Source organism: Nyctereutes procyonoides, unplaced genomic scaffold (assembly GCF_905146905.1).
Source record: "Nyctereutes procyonoides isolate TBG_1078 unplaced genomic scaffold, NYPRO_anot_genome, whole genome shotgun sequence".
Taxonomy (NCBI): domain Eukaryota; kingdom Metazoa; phylum Chordata; class Mammalia; order Carnivora; family Canidae; genus Nyctereutes; species Nyctereutes procyonoides.
Window position 1 is genome coordinate 335,168 of NW_026575151.1, and position 22,592 is coordinate 357,759.

Sequence of the window (22,592 nt, forward strand, 5' to 3'; positions counted from 1 at the left end):
ACATTTTTTATTATAACCTCATTTATATTTATCCCTAACCAGGGAAATAAGGACCTACCAAAATGAGTGAATCCTGAATCACAAAAGCCTCCTGAGAGGTCCTTTTTAACTCAACAACGTAAATTTAGGAGAATAAACCAATAAAATGTCTTATTCTGCTTGTGAAAAATTAAGGGAACATTTAGGTTTTCTTCTAGCCTGAAATCAAAGATGTTAGTCCCTGCCTTAGCAATGGGCTGGGAGATACAGATGAAGAGTATCATCTTTCTAGGCCTATGCCAGAGCAAAGGAAAGGATAAGAGGGAGAAGGGGTTTTCTCTTCAGTTAAACTATGAATTCTTAATCCAGCATCTTGGGTGGAAACAGGATATCTCTATATCAGCTACTTCTCTTCTTGTGGATTTGGTTTAGAGGTCTCTAGTATCTTTTAGTTTTGCAGCAGTGTCAGTGGTCAGGGGCATGTGTTAAAGTTTCTTTCAATGGTGCTCAATTAGAGCCATTTTAAGAATACCCAGTCACCACATTCCAGAGGATGATTGATAGGTTCCTCTAAAATTAGGATCTAGAAAACCTCCTTTAGCCTACTGATGACTGGCTTGAGCATAAAACCTTAGAGACTTAGAGTAGCTGATCATACTAGCATGAGACAGGTAGGGATCAGCAAAAGACTATATATACTGATAGAATTTCAAGTTGGTAAAGCTTTTGTTAAGACTCCTAGGATTAGGCCAGTGAAATGGGTGCCTTGATCAGTGGAGTTAGTGGAAAATACACTTCAAGTGGGAAGTACATTTAAGTTTTTTTTTTAAGATTTTATTTATTTATTCATGAGAGAGAGAGAGAGAGAGAGAGAGAGAGGCAGAGACACAGGCAGAGGGAGAAGCAGGCTCCATCCAGGGAACCCGACATGGAACTCGATCCTGGGTCTCCAGGATCACACCCAGGGCTGCAGGCGGTGCTAAACCTCTGCGCCATCGGGGCTGCCCCATTTAAGTTTTTTGTTTTTCCTGTGAAGGCATCGACCTGGAGCAAGGAAAGGCTTTAACCTATCCAGAAAATGCATATGCAATAACAAGAACATACTTATAACCCATACTAACTAGTAGTTTAATGAAGTCTAGTTACAGGTGTTCCATTGAATTTACAGCCATTATTTGCCAGTATCAATTTTTCTGATCAGAAGCAGACTGTTGCCATGTCACAAGGACAGGAAGGTGACCAAAATCTGCCAATGAGGAGCCATTTTTGCAGAAGAAGAATGAACTTTATCTACATGTACCACAATCCTATAACTATAATAAAAGGAGGCTTGGTATTACTCACTGACAATGTTTCCATGCAAATTACTTATCCAGTGCCCAATTTGTTTGAAAAATCTTTTTGGAATTTCCAAGTAAAACAGGCATTTTAAAAAAGAATTTGATTTGGGAAGTTTGTAAAAAATACCCCCCCCCCTGCCAAAAAAAAAAAAATTAAACCACTTATCAAGGGATGCCTTGCTGGCTCAGTGGTTGAGCATCTGCCTTTGGCTCAGGGTATGGTCCTGGGGTCCTGGGATTGAGTCCCACATCAGGCTCTCTCTTTGTGTCTCTTACTAATAAATAAATAAAATCTTTAAAAAAAATACAGCATTTATTTAAATAGGATCAACATCATTATGAAACTGGGTATTTAAGAGGTAAAGAATCTTTTACAATAATCTTACCAAAACCAAACCAAAAGGCCAAGAAAACTGCCCTTTTAACGGAGAGAAAAAATTTTAACTTTGCAGCAGCTTATTTTGATATTAAAACTTATTTTAAAAATAAATTTATTTAATATTAGCCAGCTTGACCACCTATTAATTTTAAAAGGTTTCTTGTTCATAAACCTTTTATAATTTTTTAAATATATTCTGACTTTTTTTTTTTTTCTTTAACCTCAATTCAGGACAAAGCTACTTTCCCCCCCCCTCAACAAAAGGTGCGTCTTAATTTCTCATATCTCTTTTTTTTTTTCTGAAAATCATATCCTACTTTTCTGGAATATAGAGAAGTTTCCCTTATTTTTAGTAGTTTTAATTACATATTAGAACTTTAATCCTTATGAACCTTGACTTTTCATGAAAACTAAGAAATAAGCAGTTGTGAATGGTCATATTAGCATTTAAAAAGTTTTCAAATTTATGAATACATTTTAAAATTTCTAGAAGCATATCTCTTAAAATTTTCAAATGTAACATTAACATTTCCAAATATCTTTTATTTCATCTACTTGTTCTTAATAATTCTGTTTAGATTACTTACAAAAACTTTATTAAACATTACACAAGGTTAGTCATTATACTAATCTATTTTGTGCTGTTGTTGATAGATCTTGTAAAAGATAATAAACTTATTTTGGCTACTCAAGTCAGGTAGAATAAAAATTTATATTAACTCTAAAGATATGTTTGTTTTAATTAAACTATCAACTTTAAACTTGGTGTATTTCAAATATTTTTTCAGCTCACATGAATTTGAAAAACATTTGGATTAGTTTCTGTCCCTGAATTATAGAATGCCAATCCTTAAAAGAGCCTAACTTCAAAAGTCCTCTCTTAACAAATTTTAGCAATGTCATCCAGAGGGAGACACACATTTACAACACTTTTATAGACACACATAACTATACCCACAGATGAAGACTTTATAACTCTATTTTTAAATCACAGCCAGGAGGCTGTGTGGCTCAGTTTGGCTCAGGTCATGATCCCAAGGTCCTGGGATCTAGTCCTGCATCAGGCTCCCTGCAGGGAACCTGCTTCTCCCTCTGTCTATGTCTCTGCCTCTCTGTGTCTCTCATGAGTAAATAAATAAACTATTTAAATAATAATAATTAATAATAATAATAATAATAATAATAATATCACAGCCATGCAGTAGGTACAGAATTTACTGGCTATAAATGTTGGATGAGTTTGTTGCTCTGTTAGATGAATCTAAGGTTATTGGCCTAGGTGGCTGCTAATGGTTTCTTTTAATATTTGTAGAGAAGACACTTAAAAGATTTGTATTTGTCCTTGATAAGTCAAGTTCTAAATGACTTTCCCCCTTGTTTTTTCTTGATAAAAATTACCTCCCTGGAATTTGCATTTTAAAGAGATGGACTAAATTCCTGGAAAGGACCAGTTAGACCACTGAACATTTACATTTCAATAGCACAGGGAAAAAATGCAAGTACTTTCTAGAATGACTCTCTTTCCCTCAAAGCCAGGATTTTTATGATGCTTAAACACACATACACATTTTGGTAAATAGGGGAGGTTGTGCGATTGGTCAGAAATATTGGTAGTCTTTGCATTGGTTCTATAATTGTACTTCTGGTCCTGTAAAGACTACATTTGCTTAAAAAAAAAGACAGCTGTTTTTAATTCCTCAAAGAATGGGGTTGCTGTGTAGTGATATCAAAGGACTGACACACCCATCCATTCATGAGAATGTCTTTTCTGAGTATATTTACCTTAGGTGAGAAGGCTTAAAATTTTTATATCAGGTTCTGAATACCAGCTTCCAATTTGGCCAAATTTCTGATTATAGAGTTGTTAAGTCTTTTAAAAATATCTTGTCAGGTTTTAGGTAGGACGAACAGTAAATACTTCTGGAAGTATTAAACAACTTCATGGACCTAAGAGGTATCCTCAAAAAAGTTGTAAAAGATATTATTATTTTTAAATATCTGTAATTACTCCCAAAGATAGCCAAAAAAAGAACTGACAGCCTACATATTCCAGGCAGACAGAAAGTCAAGCCATATCCTTAAGATATAAAATAAGAAAAACAAAAAGAAAATACTTATTCCCTGGAAAGAAAGAATCAAAAACTAATATGTCTTAAATTTGAACCAGAAGGGATAACAAACATGTTTTTTTTAATTTTTTAAAATTAAAAAAATATTTAAATGTATTTTTTATTTATTTTATTTTATTTTTGTTTTTATTTAATCACCTGGTGCTCATCTCAGCAAGTGCACCCCTTAATAACATTTTCTCCCATTCCCCCCACTGCTGCCCCTCTGGTAACCATCAGTTCTCTATAGTTCCTTAAATTCCACATATGAGTAAAATCATATGGTACTTGCCTTTCTCTGACTGACTTATCTCACTTAGCATTATACTTTCTATCTCCATCTATGTCATTACAAATGGCAAGATTTCTTTTTTTATACCTGAATAATACTTCAGTGTGTGTATGTGTGTGTGTGTATAGTTCTTTATCCATTCATTAATTGATGGACACTTAGATTGTTTCACATTTTGGCTATTGTAAATAATGCTGCAATGAACATAGGGATGCCTTTAATGTCTTTTTGTTGTCTGATTGCTGAGGCTAGGACTTCCAATACTATGTTGAATAGCAGTGGTGAGAGTGGACATCCCTGTCTGGTTCCTGATCTTAGGGGAAGGGCTCCCAGTGCTTCCCCATTGAGAATGATATTTGCTGTGGGCTTTTCGTAGATGGCTTTTAAGATGTCAAGGAAAGTTCCCTCTATCCCTACACTCTGAAGAGTTTTGATCAGGAATGGATGCTGTATTTTGTCAAATGCTTTCTCTGCATCTAATGAGAAGATCATATGGTTCTTGGTTTTTCTCTTGCTGATATGATGAATCACATTGATTGTTTTACGAGTGTTGAACCAGCCTTGCATCCCGGGGATAAATCCTACTTGGTCATGGTGAATAATTTTCTTAATGTGTTGTTGGATCCTATTGGCTAGTATCTTGTTGAGAATTTTTGCATCCATGTTCATCAGGGATATTGGTCTGTAATTCTCCTTTTTGGTGGGGTCTTTGTCTGGTTTTGGAATTAAGGTGATGCTGGCCTCATAGAATGAATTTGGAAGTACTCCATCTCTTTCTGTCTTTCCAAACAGCTTTGAACATAGGGATGTATGTATCCCTTTGAACTAGTGTTTTTGTGTTCCTTGGGTAAATACCCAGTAGCATAATTGCTGGATCATAGTGATGTGGGAAACAAAGTAAAAAAAAAAAAAAATTAAATTTCCTTGAGGCAGACAGCCCATTGACAAGTCCTTGAAAGCTGCCTGGATGTTGACACTGCTAAGGGCAAAAGGCAACCTTAGTCCCTCAGAATCCTATGAGTCTACTTTAAACATAGAGAAATTCTTTTGGAAACTTCCTTTTCTCTATACCCCAAGATATATATTAGCAGTTATCATCCAAGCATATGGTCCATTGATATACATCTGAAGGGTCCCATGACTGGGTTTTTACTAAACAATAATAAATGACATTTTCCTAACAATAGCTAGCACCTTCACGGTTCTGGAAACCTTGTTTCCAAAATACCTTGGAAGATTGTGCTCTCCTTGGCTCCCTCCCAACCTGAAAGTTCATAAAAGCCTTCATTATGCTGAGTTAGGTTTCCTCTAAACCTACCTTGTTGAGAGTTTTTATCATGAATGGATGTTGTGCTTTGTCAAGTGCTTTTTTTACATCTCTGCTGTTTTGCCTTCCATTACTCTGTCCTGCAGATTGCGGAACTGTTCTTGTGCTTTCTCTGGTCTGTATTTATTCCATCTAGTGTATATTTAATTTCAGTTATTGAGTTCTTTCCTTCTGAATCGTTCTTTCTGCTGTTTTCTTTCTCTTTGTGAGGTCCTCCACTCTTCTCAAGGTTCAGTAAGTATCTTTATGATCATTACTTTAAATTCTCTATCAGGCATATTACTTATCTCCATCCATTTAGCTCTCATTCTCTCATTTTTTTTTCCTGCTCTTTCATTTCATTTGGGATATATTCCCTTGTCTCCCTATTTTGTCTAAACCTCTGTGTATGTTGTTGTGTGTTAGGAAAGTCAGCTAGGACCCTTGCTTTTGGAAGTAGTGGCCTTATGGAGAAGAGGACCTGTGGTTTTCCGCAGTACAGTGTCCCCTGTTCATCAGAACCTGACACTTCAAGAGTGTCTCCTGTGTGTCTTGTGTATACCCTACTATTGTGGCTGAGCTACTTTTGCCTTCAGTCCAGTTGTCTGTAATGTCTTTCTTTGCCGGTTGTGGACAGTTTGGTTCCTTTCTGGTTAGTGGGCTCATACATGGCCACTCTGGGTTTGAGTTGAGTCAGATTAGACATTTACTAGAGCTGTGGTTGTACTAAACTGAGGGCACTTTCCTTGTATTGTCCCCTGAGAAGCTTTCATAGTTGGGCAAGGCCTGCAGTCAGACCACGTGTCTGCCCCCAGTGCATTGCTGGGGCCATAGCCAGAGTGGTGTGTATGTGTGGTTATCTTCCCCTCTACCTGGGGCAGGAATCACAGTGACGTGGTGCTGACCCCCATCAGGGCTGCTTGCACACTGCCAGGCTCATGGCACTGCTCTGGATAGACTCTGGATAGACTCTGGCCAAAGGCATATTGGAGAGGCCAGGTCCATAGGAGAATATAGCAATTGGGCTCATGGTGTTAGTGAGGTGTATGCATGACTGCAGCAAGAGGAGACCTGAAGCCACTTAGAATCCTCCTGCCACAGGGCTGCAAATGGAGAGTTCACAGGAGAGTGTGGAGGTGGTGTGCACAGTGCCAGCAAGGTCTGTGCAGATCCCCTGCAGGAAGGGACCTGAAGGCACCCAGGAAAACTGCTCAGGCTGGCAGGGTTGGATGAGGTGGAACTGCAGAAGCCTCCAGTGGCGGGGCACCCTGTTGGTTGGCGCTTTGCTGGTTCTTGCAGCTGTCTATGTATCTAGGTTGGAGGGCAAGGTAGGGAAATGGCACCTGCCATCTCTTTTGTTTCTGGATAAGTCTCCCAAAGACCCTTGCCCCTTGAGCATAAGCTCTGAGATTAATAAACAAATCTCCCTCCTGTGTACACCCCAGGTGTTTTTCAAACTGCTGTTCTCTGCTGTATCACCATGCGGCTGTTTACTGTCTTATCTCATTAAGGGAATGGACTGTCCCATCACCCTCCTGGCTCTCCTAGGGCCAAGCATGCTCATTTTTAAAGTTCCAGGTGTTAAGCCCTGCTATTTGTAAGAACCCATGAAATTAAGTCCCTCTGGTTTTCAAAGCTAAATGTTAGGGATATTAGTGTTCCCCATGTGGGTTCCCTGTGCCTGGGGTGCCTGGTGTGAGGGTCTGTTTCTCTCTTTTCTCCATGGCAGCACGGTCCGTTCCTCCCATAGACAGTGGGTTAGTTTGCTCCTAACAAGTCTCAGCCCTTCTTACTCTCTTCAGTGTGGCCTCTTCTCTACATTTATTTGTAGAGTCTGTCCTGCCAGTCTTTGAGCCATTTTCTGAGTCAATTACACTGATGTGGGTGTTATGTAGCTGTATCTATAGGACAGGGAGCTTAGAATCCTCCTACTTCATCTTCTTTAGAAGTCAAGCCTTAGCTCTTTTAATATTGAAAAGATTCCTAAGGGGGGGAACCCTAAGTAATCAAAGACCTGATAAATGCAAAACATACAATCTTTATTTTTCTGAGCAGATTATATTAAAGAAAAACCTTAATTGGAAATTGTAAACAATGAGCACAAGAATAATCTAAGAAAATTCTGTCTTAACAGAAAAGAAAGCCACATTCTAATTTTAGAGTTGTGTACTTTTAATATTTAAACTCATTCTTTAATAAGTTCATATTGATTTTAGCTTGATTATACATTAAAATTTCATACATTTTTTTCCACAATCTTCTTCAACTATCTTTTTTACATTTGAATTTTGTCCTATATTTTTCGCCTTTCAATAAGCAGTCTTACTTTAGGTCAAAATTGCTTTTTTTCCCCCTTGACCAGAATGTATCTCCATTCTTCATACCTTCCTTTACCAAAAGCAAGTATCTTTCTTCTCTTGCATACAGAGTTGCTTCCCTTATTATTTCTATTAGCTTTAATTACATATATCAATTAGAATTATCAACTCTCAGGAACCTTAACTAAGAAGTAAACAATTATGAAAGCTCTTTTATGTTGGCATTCTGTGAAGTGACAAACTTATGCTTTTTATTTCTAGAAATATACTTTTTATGATTTCTGCTTTTTTTCATAGAAAATTTCTCAGTGTGGCATAAAACATGTTTACTAATAGGTACAAATATTTTGATTCCTCTATAAAAGTAAGTAAAAAGGGACTAAGCTTATTTTCAGTGGTTAACATTTTATATTTGGAAATAATCTTGATACTTAATGAATTTAACTTAACTCATCTCTTAGTAAAACTTTAAAGTTTCAGGTTACCAAAATTATTTGAGGAAATTCACTTAAGACATTTTAATTTTATTTATAGTTATTAATTTCCTTATTCTTGATTATGTTTAGACCTGAAACATTAGACAAAATCAGCCATTATTCTAAGGTTTTCTGGTTTTTTTTCCTGAAAAATTTTGCAATAGACACACATGAACTTATTTGACTAGTAAGCCTGCACAGAATAAAAAGTTATATGTTTGCCTTGTAATCAGTGTTGGTAAGTCTAAGATATGTTTATTATAATCAAACAGCAACCTGAAATTACCCTTAATACTGAATATTTCCCAGTCCTGTGAATCCAAAAAGCATTTGTTTTACTCTCTGAGATATTTTTTTCTAAAAAATTCTTAACTTATAAGTGCTTATTTTTAAGCCAATTAAACAGAGCTATATACAAATTTTAGTAATGCCATCCAGAGGTAGAAAATGCCACACTCTATAGTAGACACACATAAACATATAATCAGAGATCTTGTTTAAAAGTGTTTAACCATGAGACAGATATGATAATGCAAAACTTATATGGAGGCCCTCATTCTAAGGTAGATACAGGGATGCCTATAAGGTTATTAACTTGGATTTCTTTCTTTCCTTTTTTTTTTTTAAGATTTTATTCATTTATTCATGAGAGACACAGAGAGAGAGAGAAAGAGAGAGAGGGGCAGAGACACAGGCAGAGGGAGAAGCAGGCTCCATGCAGGGAGCCCGATGTTGGACTCCATCCCGGGACTCGATCCTGAGACTCCAGGATCATGACCTGGGCTGAAGGCAGGCACTAAACTGCTGAGCCATCCAGGAATCCCAACAATTACATGAATCTTATAGTCTTTTGTATTCGTTACCTCTTGTATCTTTTTAATTTTTTTTATCAGTTTTTTTGTAGTAAATTTTTCAATGAAGCTATTTTTGGAATTTTGAAGGCTTTACCTTCAAGGACACTTTGTAAGTGATCTTACCTAATTGGAACATTCCTCATAACAGCCATTGTAATTCTAGATTGTTTTTAGTAAAATTTTGCCACTTCTGTAGATAGTCACAGATTCTGAGACCATAGTTTTTAGAAATGTTTAGAGTTTAAAGATCCCATTAGCCAAGTCTTTGCGTTTCTCAGGGCCAAACTCATATCTAAAAGGGATATGAAGTTGGGGTGGGAATGATGCATGTTTTACAGTGTACCTTGTTGCACAGAAGCTGTCTTGAAGTTGGGTGACCTAGGGTCTATCTAACCCATTGTGTAACCAACTTATCCTTTTTTTTTTTTTTTAAACCAACTTATCCTAATGTGAGAGGCTTAGATTTCTTAAATGCTCAATCTAAGTCCACAAATTTTTGCTGCTCTTTGGCATCCAAGATTCCCTTTAGCAATTAGCCTTTACCTCAGGTGTCCATTAACAGAAACCAATATTTACCAAGTAAACAGAACCATGGACACCAACAGTAAACAAAGAACTAGATGCTGGGAAAAGGATTAAACCAGCAGACCACAAAGAATGGGGACTCTGGACTGATTCTAAACAAATTAAGGACTTCTGGTGGCAGCTGCAGTTCTCCATATGGAATCTGAGGATAGAACCAAGAGCTGGATTTAAGAAGTTACTGTGGACTTGCCAGTGGAAGTTTCTATACGCACCACCAGCAATTCCTAATGTGAACTACACCAGCAGATTCCATTAATGAAGACTGTGGACTGAAACTGGGGAAGGGATTCCAAACTGATATTGCAGATGAAAACAAGGGCTGAGGATGGGCATTCTGTTAGAGAGTTTCCTGTCAGCCTACACTGGCCTATTAACTCTACAGTGTAAAGCCATTTAGATTGGAACCTCGACGCAAAAAGAACAGAGTTCAAATGGAAAAGAACTCACCAATGGTCCTCAGAAATAGTAAAAAAGACAAGAAACTCAAAAGGATTGGTGAGGCATTGTGCCTCTGTTTCTTGTTGTCCCTGAATGCTGTCAGAAGTTCATTTTAGTTGTCAATACTGCCACCAAATCTGTTAAAAAAAAAAAAAAAGAAAAGAAAATCAACTGGGCAAATTTGATGATGCAATTGGCTTTACTCAGTGATTTATGAGTCAAGCAAATAGAAAAGAGTTCCACCAAGCTTCAGAAAAGGAAAAAAATTTAAAGACAGAGAGGGAATGGGGGGAAGGTAATTATTAACAGTGAATGAATTATTTTAGGCAAGATCACACTCCTAAGGGGAACAGAAATGGTCTAAGAGCAGATTGCCTCCTAGTGTTGGCCAGGAAATTAGTTTGGCAGGTTAAAGTTTATATTCTTGGGGATGTTAAAACTACAATTAGGTTAGGTATTAAGACTTGGGTCCTTAACATAAGTGATTCTATTTTGGGCCCGTGGTTTTCTTTTTAACAACAGGTTTACTTTATTTTCCTCATACTTGACTATCACTAAAAGTTACCTAAATACTAATAGATTAATGATGTCACTTGCTCCTCCTAATTAAAAGATGAATTGCTGCCCCATTTTTCTCTGAGGCTATTTGGTGCTTAGAAAAACCTTAAGAAAATTGCCCAACATCACAAAAGATCTAGAACCTGGGAGACCAGGAAGATCTTGAATTTAGCTGGTCCCATGGACACACCAAGGTAACAGCTACATCTGTTATCCCAAAGACTGGAAGGACAGACTTTCCACAGCTAATCATGAAGAAGGGGTCACATGGAACAGTATTGGAGGGGCAGATACATAATTGGGAACCAAATCCCCAATGAGACTAATCACAAATTGGGGGGCATCACAAACAAAAGAAACAAGATCAAACCCCACCCAAGCTTGGGGAACCAGCACTAGGAAGATGAGTTCCTATAACATTTGGCTTGAAAAACAGTGGGGCTTAACTTGGTGAGCTTTTGCTATTAGTGGAGCTTAACTCCAAGTACTTTTAAAATCAGCAGGCTTAGTTCTGGGTGATAGGAAACTGAGTCTCTGCCCTTAAAGAACCAGCATAGTAAATAACCCAGGGGAGAAAAGGCATAGATGTAGCTGTTTAAGAAAATCTGTGATATATATGAAGGAGAGTTACTTACTAGTCCCAGAATCTGTGTTGAAGGGACAGGGATCTTCAGGAGACTTATCCAAGAAAAAAAGCGCCAGTAGGTACCATTTATCTTCCCATCTCCCAGACTAGATGGAAGAGGACCCTTGCAAGAATCAGTGTGAACAGTGTCTGACTCCCTTGCTAGCACCATATGCGTGATGCCCACATTCCCCTGCAGACCTAACCTGTTTAACTCACCTGTGTCAGCAAGACATCCTTCCAAAGAAGCTCCTTCATCAACATGCACTGTAAGTAGCTCCAGCAAAGGCTGTTGCCATTCCAAAGTGATTCTTTCCCTGGCAGGAGGGGAAGAAAACTACATACAACAGCACACCCACAGTTCCAGCAGCTGAGCCTTTTAGATGATGTGCAGGAATAGCATTTTGCCTTTTGGTGCACCTGCATTCCTGGCAGACAGACTAGGTATAGAAATCTGGTCTGACTGCTAACCTTGCCCATCATCGGAAGCCTCTCAGGGGCCCAATCAGGAGAGCATTTTGCTGTTTGGTATATTTATACCTGTGGCAGACAGAGTGAGTGCAGACAGCTAGCCCAACTGCTGATATACCCCACCTAAAAGCCAGGGCATCCTCAGACAGACCCCTCAACAGCACAGGGACCAGTAGGCAAAGTGGGTCATTGCAGCTGACAGGACTGAAGACAAATAGCTTCAGTCTGTAACTCAATCCCAACAGTAGGGTACACACATCCCACAGAGGAGACACCTTTGAAATGCCTGGTTCTGGTGGGCAGGGGACATTGTGCCACAGGACTTCTTCATAAGGCCACTATTTTTCAAGACTGAGAGACATAGCTGCCATCCTAATACACTGAAACAAACACAGAATGAGACAAAATGAGGAAACAGAGGAATATATCCCAAATGAAATAATGGACAAATACACAGTAAAAAAAAGCTAAATTAAATAGAGATAAACAATATGCCTAATAAAGAACTCAAAGTAATAGTCATGAAGATACCCACTGAACTTTGAAAAATAGTGGATAATCTCAGTGAGGCTTTTAGCAAAAAGATAGAAAGTATAAAAAAAGAACCAGTCAGAGATGGAGAACTCAGTAACTGAAATTAAAACAAAACAAAACAATACATACATATACTAGAGGGAATCAATAGCAAATTAGAAGATGCAGAAGAATGAATCAATGATCTGGAAAATAGGCTAAGGGAAAGAAACCAAGCTAAACAGCAAAAAGAAAAATTAAAAATAAGGATAGATTGTGGGGCACCTGGTAGCTCTGTCAGTTAAGTGGCCAACTCTTGATTTTGGCTCAGGTCATGCTCTCAGGGTTGTGAGATCAAGCCAATACTGTAAGGCTCTGCACTGGGTATGGAGCTTGCTTAAGATTCTCTCCCTCTACTCCCCCCATCTCAAAAAAAAAAAAAAAAAAAGAATAGGTTGAGGAAATGTAGCGATTTCAAGTATAATAACATTTGCATTATAGAAATAGCAGAAGGAGAATAGAGAAGAAGGCAAAACATTTTTTTGAAGAAATAATAGCTGAAAACTCTCCTAATCTGGGGACAGAGACAGACATTCAGATCCAGGGAATACAGAGAACAACTAACAAGATTAACCAAGGAGATCTACACCAAGACAACATATTAAAATGGCAAGAAAATGTTATTAACAGAGAATTTTAAAAGCAGCAAGAGAAGAGAAAATGGTTACATACAAGGGGAAAAGTAAACACGGGGCACCTGTTAGGCACAGTCGGTTAAGTGTCAGACTCTTGGTTTTGACTCAGGTAGTAACTCAGGATTGTGAGACTGAGCCCTGCATCTGGCTCTGTGTTTATGTGGAGTCTGTTTGTCCCCCTCCTTCTGCTTCTCTCCCTACTTTCCCCCCTCAAATAAATAAATAAAACCTTAAAAAAAAAAAAAGAGCAGGGAACCACTAAAGCTATCAGCTGATTTTTCAGCAGAAACTTTGTAAGCCAGAAAAGAGTGGCATGATATATTACAAGCGCTGAAAGAAAGAAACCTACAACTAAGAATATATACTCTATCCAGCAAAGTCATCATTCAGAACAGAAGGAGGGATAAGGAGTTTCCTGGACAAAAAAAGTTAAAGGAGTTAATCACTACTAAACCAGCCTTCTAAGAAACACTAAATGGAATTCTTTGAATGGAAAGAAAAAGCCATAACTAAAGTAAGAAAAGTATGAAAGAAAAACATTGACAGGCAAATGCTAACATGTAAGGGCACATGGGTGGATCATTTGGTTAAGCATCTGCCTTCAGCTCAGGTCATGATCTCAGGGTCCTGGGATCAAGCCCTGCGTTCGTCGGTCTCCCAGGCTCAGCGGGAGGCTGCTTCTCCATCTCTTTCTGCCCCATGCTCTCTTTCACTCATTCTCTCTCTCTCTCTTTCTTTCTCTCTCAAATAAATAAATAAAAATTTTTAAATAAAAAGCAAACATAATAAAGATAGTAGATTAATTATTTGTAAAACCTGAATGGAGATTAAAATGCAAAAACAGTTAAACCAATTATATCTACAAAAGTCAGTCAAGGGATTTATAAGTAAAAGGATATAAAATATGACATCATATACATAGAAAGGGGGAGGTGTTGTAAACATTTAGTGCTTTTAGAATGTGTTCAAACTTAACTGACCATCAACTTAATATAAATTGCTATACACATAAGATGTTATATATGAACCTAACGGTAATCACAAATCTTCAACTTGTAATAAGCATGCACAAAAGAAGAAAGGAATCCAGGCATAACACTAAAGAAAGCCAATCAAACCAAAAGCGAAGAGAAGAAGGGAAGAAGAAAGAAACAGAGAAGAATGACAAACAAAAACAAAAACCATAAAACAAGTAACAAAATGGCAGGAAGTACATACCTCTCAATAATTACTTTAAATGTAAATGGTCTAAATGCTCCAATGAAAAGACACAGGGTCTTTTCACAGATAGAAAATAAGACCCATCTATATGCTATCTACAAGATACTTACTTCAGACCTAAAGATACATGCAGATTGAGGAAACAGAAAGACATTTACCATGGAAATGGAAACTAAAAATCTGGGGTATTAATATTTATCAGACAAAATAGACTTTATTTTTTTAAAGATTTTATTTATTTATTCATAAAAGACTCAGAGAGAGAGAGAGAGAGAGGCACAGGCAGAGGGAGAAGCAGGCTCCTCACAGGGAGCCCCATGTGGGACTCAATCCTGGGTCCCCAGGATCATGCCCAGGCTGAAGGTGGCACTAAACCGCTGAGCCACCCAGGCTGCCCACAAAATAGACTTTAAAACAAAGACTGTAGCAAGAGACAAAGAAGGGCACGGCATAATGATAAAGGGAACAGGATAAAGCAATTGTAAATATATATGTGCTCAATATGGGAATGCCTACTTACATAAAGCAACTATTAATAGACATAAAAGGAGGGATTAACAGTAATACAGTAAGATTAGGGGACTTTTAACGCTTTGCTTACACAATGGATAGATCATCCAGACAGTCAACAAGGAAACAGTGGTTTTGAACAACAGATTAGGCAAGATGGATCTAATGTATACATACATACATATATGTATATATAAATGTGTATAGGGGCACCCAGGTGGCTTGGTCAGTTAAGCATCTGCCTTTAGCTCAGGTCATGGTCCTGAGGTCCTGGGATCGAGCCCCAAGACAGGTTCTCTGCTCAGTAGGAAGTTTGCTTCTCTCTCTCCTTCTCCCTCTATGTGTTCTCTCTCTCAAATAAATAAATAAAAATCTTAAAAAAAATATCCATCTAAAAACAGAAGGAGGAGGAGGAAGGGGAGACAGAGTGGGGGACAAGGGAGAAGGAACACTTCCAAATTCATTCCATGAGGCCAGCATTACTCTGATACCAAAACCAGACAAAGACACTGCAAAAAAGAAAACTACAGGCCAATATATCTGATGAACATAGATGTAAAATCCTCAATACAATATTAGCAAATGGAATTTGACAATACATTAGAAAAATCATTCAACACAATGAATTGGGATTTATTGAGGTATGCAGCTGTGGTTCAGTATTTGCATATCAATCAATATAATACATCATATTAACTAGAGAAAGGATAAGAACCATATGATCCTTTCAATCGATGCCAAAAAAACATTGACAAAATACAACATCCATTATGATTAAAAAACTCAACAAAATTATGTTTTTAGGGAACATATTTCAACATAATAAAGGCTATATATGGAAAATACCTCAGCTAACATCATACTCAATGGTGAAAAACTGACAGCTTTTCCCCTAAGATCAAGAACAGGACAAGAATGCCCACTCATCACTTCTATTCAGCATGGTACTGGAAGTTCTAGCTGCAACAATCAGACAAGAAAAATAAAAAGCATACAAATTGATAAGGAAGAATAAAACTTTCACTATTTACAGATGACATGATACTACATATAGAAAACCCTGAAGACTCCAGCAAAAAACTACTAGAATTGTTAAATGAATTCCGTAAGGTTGCAGGATACAAAATTATGTACAGAAATCTGTTGCATTTCTTTTTTTTTTTTTAAGATTTTATTTATTTATTCATGAGAGACACAGAGAGAGAGAGAAGGCAGAGACACAGGCAGAGGGAGAAGCAGGCCCCATGCAGGGAGCCTGATGTGGGACTCAATCCCAGGTCTCCAGGATCGCACCCTGGGCCAAAGGAGGTGCTAAACTGCTGAGCCACCTGGGCTGCCCATCTGTTGCATTTCTATACACAGATAACAAAGTAGCAGAAAAAGAAATTAAGAAAACAGTCCCATTTACAGTTGCACTAAGAAAAATTAGATACCTAGGAATAAACTTAATTAAGGAGATGAAAGACCTGAACTCTGAAAACTGTAAAACTTTGATGAAAGATATTCATGATGACATTAATACATGGAAAAATATTCATTCTCATAGAAGAATTAGTATTGTTAAAATGTGCATGCAACCTAAAGCTCTATACAGATTCAGTGCAATCCTTATCAAAATGCCAATGGCATTTTTTACAGAAATAAACAGTTTTTAAATTGGTATGGAACCACAAAATATCCCAAACACGAAAAGAATCTTGAGGAAATAAAGCTGGAGGTATCACAATCCCAAATTTCAAGATATATTACAAAGCTATAGTAATCAAAACAGTATGGTACTGGCACAAAAACAGTCACTTGGATAAATCAAAGAGAACAGAGAACCCAAAACTAAGCCCATGCTTATATGGTCAATCAATCTCCAACAAAGGATGCAAGAATTTACAATGGGGAAAAGACAGTCTCTTCAATAAATGGTGTTGGGGAAACTGGATAGTTACATGCAAAAGAATGAAACTAGACCACTTTCATATATCATGCACAAAAATAAACTCACAATGAATTAAAAACCTAAATGTGAGACCTGAAACCATAAAACTTCTAAAAGAAAACATAGGCAGTAATTTCCTTGGCATCAGCTGTAGAAACAGTTAGATATGTCCCCTTAGGCAACAGACACAAAAACAAAACAACAAAAAACTATTGAGACTATACCAAAATAAACTTTTTGCACCATCAACAAAACAAAAAGGCAAGCTACTGAATGAGGAAGATATTTGCAAATGATATATACAATAGGAGTCAATATCCAAAATATATAAAGAACTTGTACAATATATTTTTTAAAAAAGGTGCAATTTTAAAAATCAGAGTACCTGAGTAGACATCTTCCAAAGAAGACACACAGATGGCTAACAGACACATGAAAAGATGCTCAACATCACTGAGCATCAGGGAAATGCAAATCAAAACCATAATGAGGTATTTATTACCTGTGTATACACACACACACACACACACGCACAGTGGAGTATTACCCATAAAAAGAATAAAATTTGCCATTTGCAGCAATACTGCTAAGACCTAGAGAATATAATGCTAAGTTAAATAAGTCAGACAGGGAATGACAAATACCATATGATTTCACTCATATGTGGAATCTAAGAAATAAAATAAGTGAACAAAGGACAGACTCTGAAATTCAGAGAACACGTGGTTGCCAGAGGCAAAGTAGGTAGGGGAATGAACTCAAGTGGATTAAAACTAAAAACTTCCAGTTATAAAATAAGTAAGTCACAGAGATGAAATGTACAGTATAGGGCATATAGTCAATAAGATAATAACATTGTTTGGTGACAGATGGTGATTACATTCATTGTGGTAAGCACTGAGTAATGTATAGAATTGTTGAATCATTATGTTGCACACCTGAAACTAATATAACACTATATGTTAATTGTACTTCAATTTTAAAAATCTAGAATCTAAAGAAGTTAAGATTTGAACTCAAGTCTTGTTATACTACAGACCTCATGTCTAACCACTATACAGGAGAGCCTATATTTTTGTCTTGTGGTAAGAGTTAAAACACTATGGAAACAGTATTTTTATTCCACATTTAGAAGTAAGTTATTTTGGGAAGTTTTTATATTTGATTTCATTTATATATAACCTAGACTTTGTTTGTAAGAAGGGAATTGGGCAGGAGAAGATGATCTATAAACTTCTTGGTCCAGCTAATTTAAGAATGAACATTAATTTGACTTTTCACATGGGAAGCCATTTCTTTGTCTCTGCCTACCTGTCAGTCACTTTCATGATGAAGATAGGAGATCTTACACAAGGCATATTTTTAAACATAAGCTATATTGGCTGAGAGACTATTTGATCTTTTTGAGTAACTCCATTTTAGGCTCACATTGCCTCTCTGCTTTTTCAATTTTCAGTGAACTTTAATGGAATAAATGCAAAGCAACAAAGGGTATTTAATGAAGGATATTAGTAAAGACATGAATTCAAGTTGACTTTTATGGTATCTTATTTCTAAGGGGGGAGATCTAAAAAATTTGTGGATCATGTATTTGATTTTTCTTCCTCTCTGTCTTCCTTTCTCTCTCTCTCTCCTATTGAAACTATATATACATATAGTTTAAATTTTGAAATTTTAGAAAATAATTTCTTTGCCATCATTTAAAAATAAATTATAAAATACATATGCTTTTACATTATAAATGGTTATATAAGCTAACTTACAAAAAAGTGAAAATATAACTACCCAATAAAAAGTGCTTTAATATTTTTTTGGATTTTCTTCAATCTTTTTAGCTTTGTATCTGAATAATACATTGGTTATGTCCATAATATATGCAACTTTGTCTTCTAAAAGGTTCTCATTTTATTATATAATTCTTATGCCATAGTTAATACATATCTTCATAATAATCTATTGAGTAGATGAATTATAATTTTTTCTAAACTTTTTATCTTCTGTTGAACATTTAGGTTAACATTTTATGTGTGTGTGTGAAAAATGCTGTCATTGATCCTGTGAAAACATCTTTGGACTACTTGCTGAGTAGTGAATTACTTGGGTAAAAATTTTGTACATTTTTAGGGTTAACAACACATACTACTATAATATTTCTGCAAAGGTAATGTATAGTTTAGAATGCCAGCAGTAATATTAAGGAGTACCATTTTTACAAAATTATTATCAGTATTATATGTATATAAGATGTTTTTCAAAGTGTGCTTAATTTTCTAAAATTAAAAATTAGTACCTCATCATATTCCTTTTGTGCTTCCCATTTAGAGTGAAGAAGGAGGCCCACAGGAAGGAATTCTGGAAGATATGCCTGTTGATCCTGACAATGAGGCATATGAAATGCCTTCTGAGGTAAAATTTTGTATCCTACAACTCTGAAAATAAACTTCAGGAATTCTAGTTGGGTCTTTCTATTAAGCAGTACCAAAAATCTATCACCATCAGATTTTCCTTCCATTAGTCCTTAGTGAAAATGATTTATTCTCTTGAGGGACAAATCGGCCAAATCCAAAATATATATTGTGCAGACAACTTGAAAGCTAAAAGTGGTTTTTACATTTGTAAAGAGTTGTTTAAACAGAGATACTATGTGGTTCACACAACCGAATACATGTACTTGCTTACCCTTTACAGAAAGCGTTTGCTGATCCCTGAATTAGAAAATTATTCTATTAAAAACCTTACTTTCTAAAATAAATCTCAAAATGGAAGGTTGGGGAAATCAACTGAATGCCTAAAGAAAATTATTATTTGCTACACATTTCCAGCAAACTATTTTCAGAGTAAAATAAAGTTCCCACAAAACTTAGAGAGTAGAAATATGATAAATGCATGGTTTGCAGCAACTGATGTACTTCAATCTAGAATTTTGATGGTTAATTTGAATTTGAAAATAAGTTTAATAGGAAATGTATCATAAGGAAAATTTTTAAAAAATTTTAGAAGAATGAAGCTGACTCAAGAAGAAATAGAAAATCTGAAAAGATCTATAACAAAGTAAAAAGACAGGATTATTGTTTAAAAAAATATACCCACAAAGAAAATCCCAGGACCAGACAGATTCACTGATGAATTCTACCAAACATTTAAGGGATAATAACTATTAATTACAATTAATACCAATTAATTTCTCTTCTCCCCAAAAAAAGGAAAGATTACTCTCCAATTAATTGCATGAGGACCACATTACCCTAATACCAGCACAAGACATCACAAGCAAAGAAGCTATATTATTCATTGAAAATTCAGTTAAAATGTTTTGTAGTTAGATTATATATTATTCTTCATGGCATCAGTAAAAGGCATATTGATAATCTCATTTACACAAATGAAATTAAACTGTTTCTTTACTTAATTAGATTTTATCAAAATGTTTGCATCTTTTTATGCATAGCACAATACTAAATACTGTAGAAAATATAAGATTAGTTGATAGTACCAGGACATAAGGCATTTACATTCTAATAGGCATGATGAAAACAAATACAAATTTAATTCTCTGTTTATTCATGATGATTCCTTTAAATATTGTTGACTATCTTCTATGTATTAGGCATCACAGAGGCAAAAATATTCAAGATACATAAAAAAGTATAATAATTTACAGGATCTAGTTAGAGTGATCGGGAGTTTTATAGAAGAGTTGGTGTTGATCTGTGTGGGAGGGGAGGGGAGATGTGGTAGGCCAAAATGAAAGGAAGACATTCTAGCACTAGGTAATATCAGAAGCAAGGCACACATGTCTGAACATGCATAAGGATATATCTGAGGAACAGTGAGTAAATAGGATTTGAGGTTAGGGAACAGAGAGAATAGTGACAGATTAAGGTTGCAGAGAGGGTCAAAGGCAAGTTGTAGAATACTAGAACTTTCCCATTTAAGTTTGTACTATATTCAGAAAGCAACTTGAATTAAGGAAGGTACATTTGTTCATTTCAAAGCAGGATCCTAAAAAATAAATAAATAAATAAATAAATAAATAAATAAATAAATAAATAAAGCAGGATTCTAATTAAGAGCTGTTCTTTAGGAGGACTAATCTGAGCACTTTAGGTAACACCATTAATATCTTTATTGTGGATGTTATCCATGTGTTGTACGGGGAGGGGGGTTTAGAATGGAAGTAATAATTGAAGCCATGGATGAAGAGATTTTCATTGAGAGAATGAAGAGCAAAAGGAGAGAAAACATCACTTGCCTTCAATATCTTTCTCCTTTTAAGAATTAGGGCATCTTAGCCCTGGAAGAGGCTTTTTAGGCTACTTAATTTGACTCTCACAAAGTACAGTTGAGGAAACTGGGAGCAAGATAGAGCAACTAACTTGTCCTACAGTACTAGAATATGTGATTGTTAAATGGCATGTGAAAGTAAAATTCAGATATCCGAACTCTGAGCAGGATAATTCACTTTTATATTTGACAGGAAGACAAAACACAGAATTGTATGTAACTGAATAGTTACAAAACTATTATGACTATAACCTTCATTCAAGGTGGTGAGCCATGTCCTATCTCATTCACCCTAAATCCTTCATTACTGATGACTAAAACTAATAATAGTTTTCTTTCTGATTTTCTTTATATTAGGAAGGGTATCAAGACTATGAACCCGAAGCCTAAGAAATACTTTTGCTCCCAGTTTCTTGAGACCTACTGACAGATGTTCCATCCTGTACAAGTACTCAGTTCCAAAATGCCCAGTCATAATTTTCTCAAAATTTTTACAGTGTATTTTAAACTCTTCCATCAGCAGTGATTGAAGTTATCTGTACCAGCCCCTACTCAGCATTTCAGTGCTTCCCTCTCACTGAAGTGATTATATGGTAGCAGGGTCCTCCCTTGTGTGCTATGTGGATATTGTGGCTTCAAATCTAAAATGTTAAATTAAAGCACCTAAGTGACTACCACTTATTTCTAAATCTTCACTATTTTTTTGTTGCTGTTATTGAGAAGTTGTGATTTACTATCATATATTATAAGATTTCTAGGTGTCTTTTAATGATTATTTCTGTTTAAAAAATAATGATGTGTTGTGAAATTTGTTAATATATACAATACTTAGAAACATGTTAGCATGAAACTATGCACCTATAAATATTAACTATGAAATTTTACTGTTTTGTGATGTGTTTTATTAACTTGTGTTTATATATAAGTGCTGAAAATTAAAATGTTATCTCATTACAAAAATCTTATTTTTAATTCCATCTCACTTTAATAATAAAATAATGCTTATAACAATATGAACTGAGAACTGACACATTTAACTTAAAGCTCTTGACAGCCATTTGAAGGAGAAGGAATTTTAGAAGAATTAAGCAGACAAGATGGAACATTAATCCTTTACTCTGGAAATTCACTGAAGCAACACTACCCAAAGTATCCTGACATGCAGTGATGTCTTAAGAGGTTATATGGAAAGAAAATGGGTTCCATGGAATAGTGAGTTTAAGAAATGATTTTGACGATGTCTGCTTCAAATATTAATAAAACATATTAGCACATGAAGGCTTTGAGAGATTCTAACGTTGTTTAACCCAGCATTTTATTTTTATTATTTTTTAAATCAACCCCACCCCCCATCCACCACCTTGGGAAATGCCTTTAAACATTTCTAGGAACTACCAAACCATTACCTTAAGAAATTTCAATTTAAATGGATAAATTCTTAGAAATTTTGAAAAAAAAAATTACTAGCAATGAAATCAAATAAGTAGTCAAAAAACTCCATCAAACAAGAGTCCAGGACCAGATAACTTGACAGGGGAATTCTACCTAATATTTAAAGAAAAGCTAATAACTGTTCTTCTCAAACTATTCCAAAAAATAGAAGAGGAAGGAAAGCTTTTCAGTTCATTCTGTGAATCCAGCATTATCCTGATACCAAATCCAAACAAACACACTGCAAAAAAAGAAAAATATGGGCCAATATCTCTGATG

General features: G+C 35.9%; 1 protein-coding gene across 3 annotated transcripts in view; it reads left to right on the top strand.

Annotated features, from left to right (window-relative positions):
- The window catches only part of SNCA (synuclein alpha), a 146,341-nt gene extending 124,202 nt beyond the window's left edge, over window positions 1–22,139 (top strand). For all 3 annotated transcript variants that reach the window (XM_055313112.1, XM_055313114.1, XM_055313115.1), the window contains exons 5-6: window positions 18,921–19,004; window positions 21,240–22,139. In XM_055313112.1, the coding sequence (XP_055169087.1) occupies window positions 18,921–19,004; window positions 21,240–21,272 (117 nt within the window). In that variant the 3' untranslated portion in view covers window positions 21,273–22,139. The remainder of the gene's footprint in view (window positions 1–18,920; window positions 19,005–21,239) is intronic.
- The last annotated feature ends 453 nt before the right edge of the window (window positions 22,140–22,592 follow it).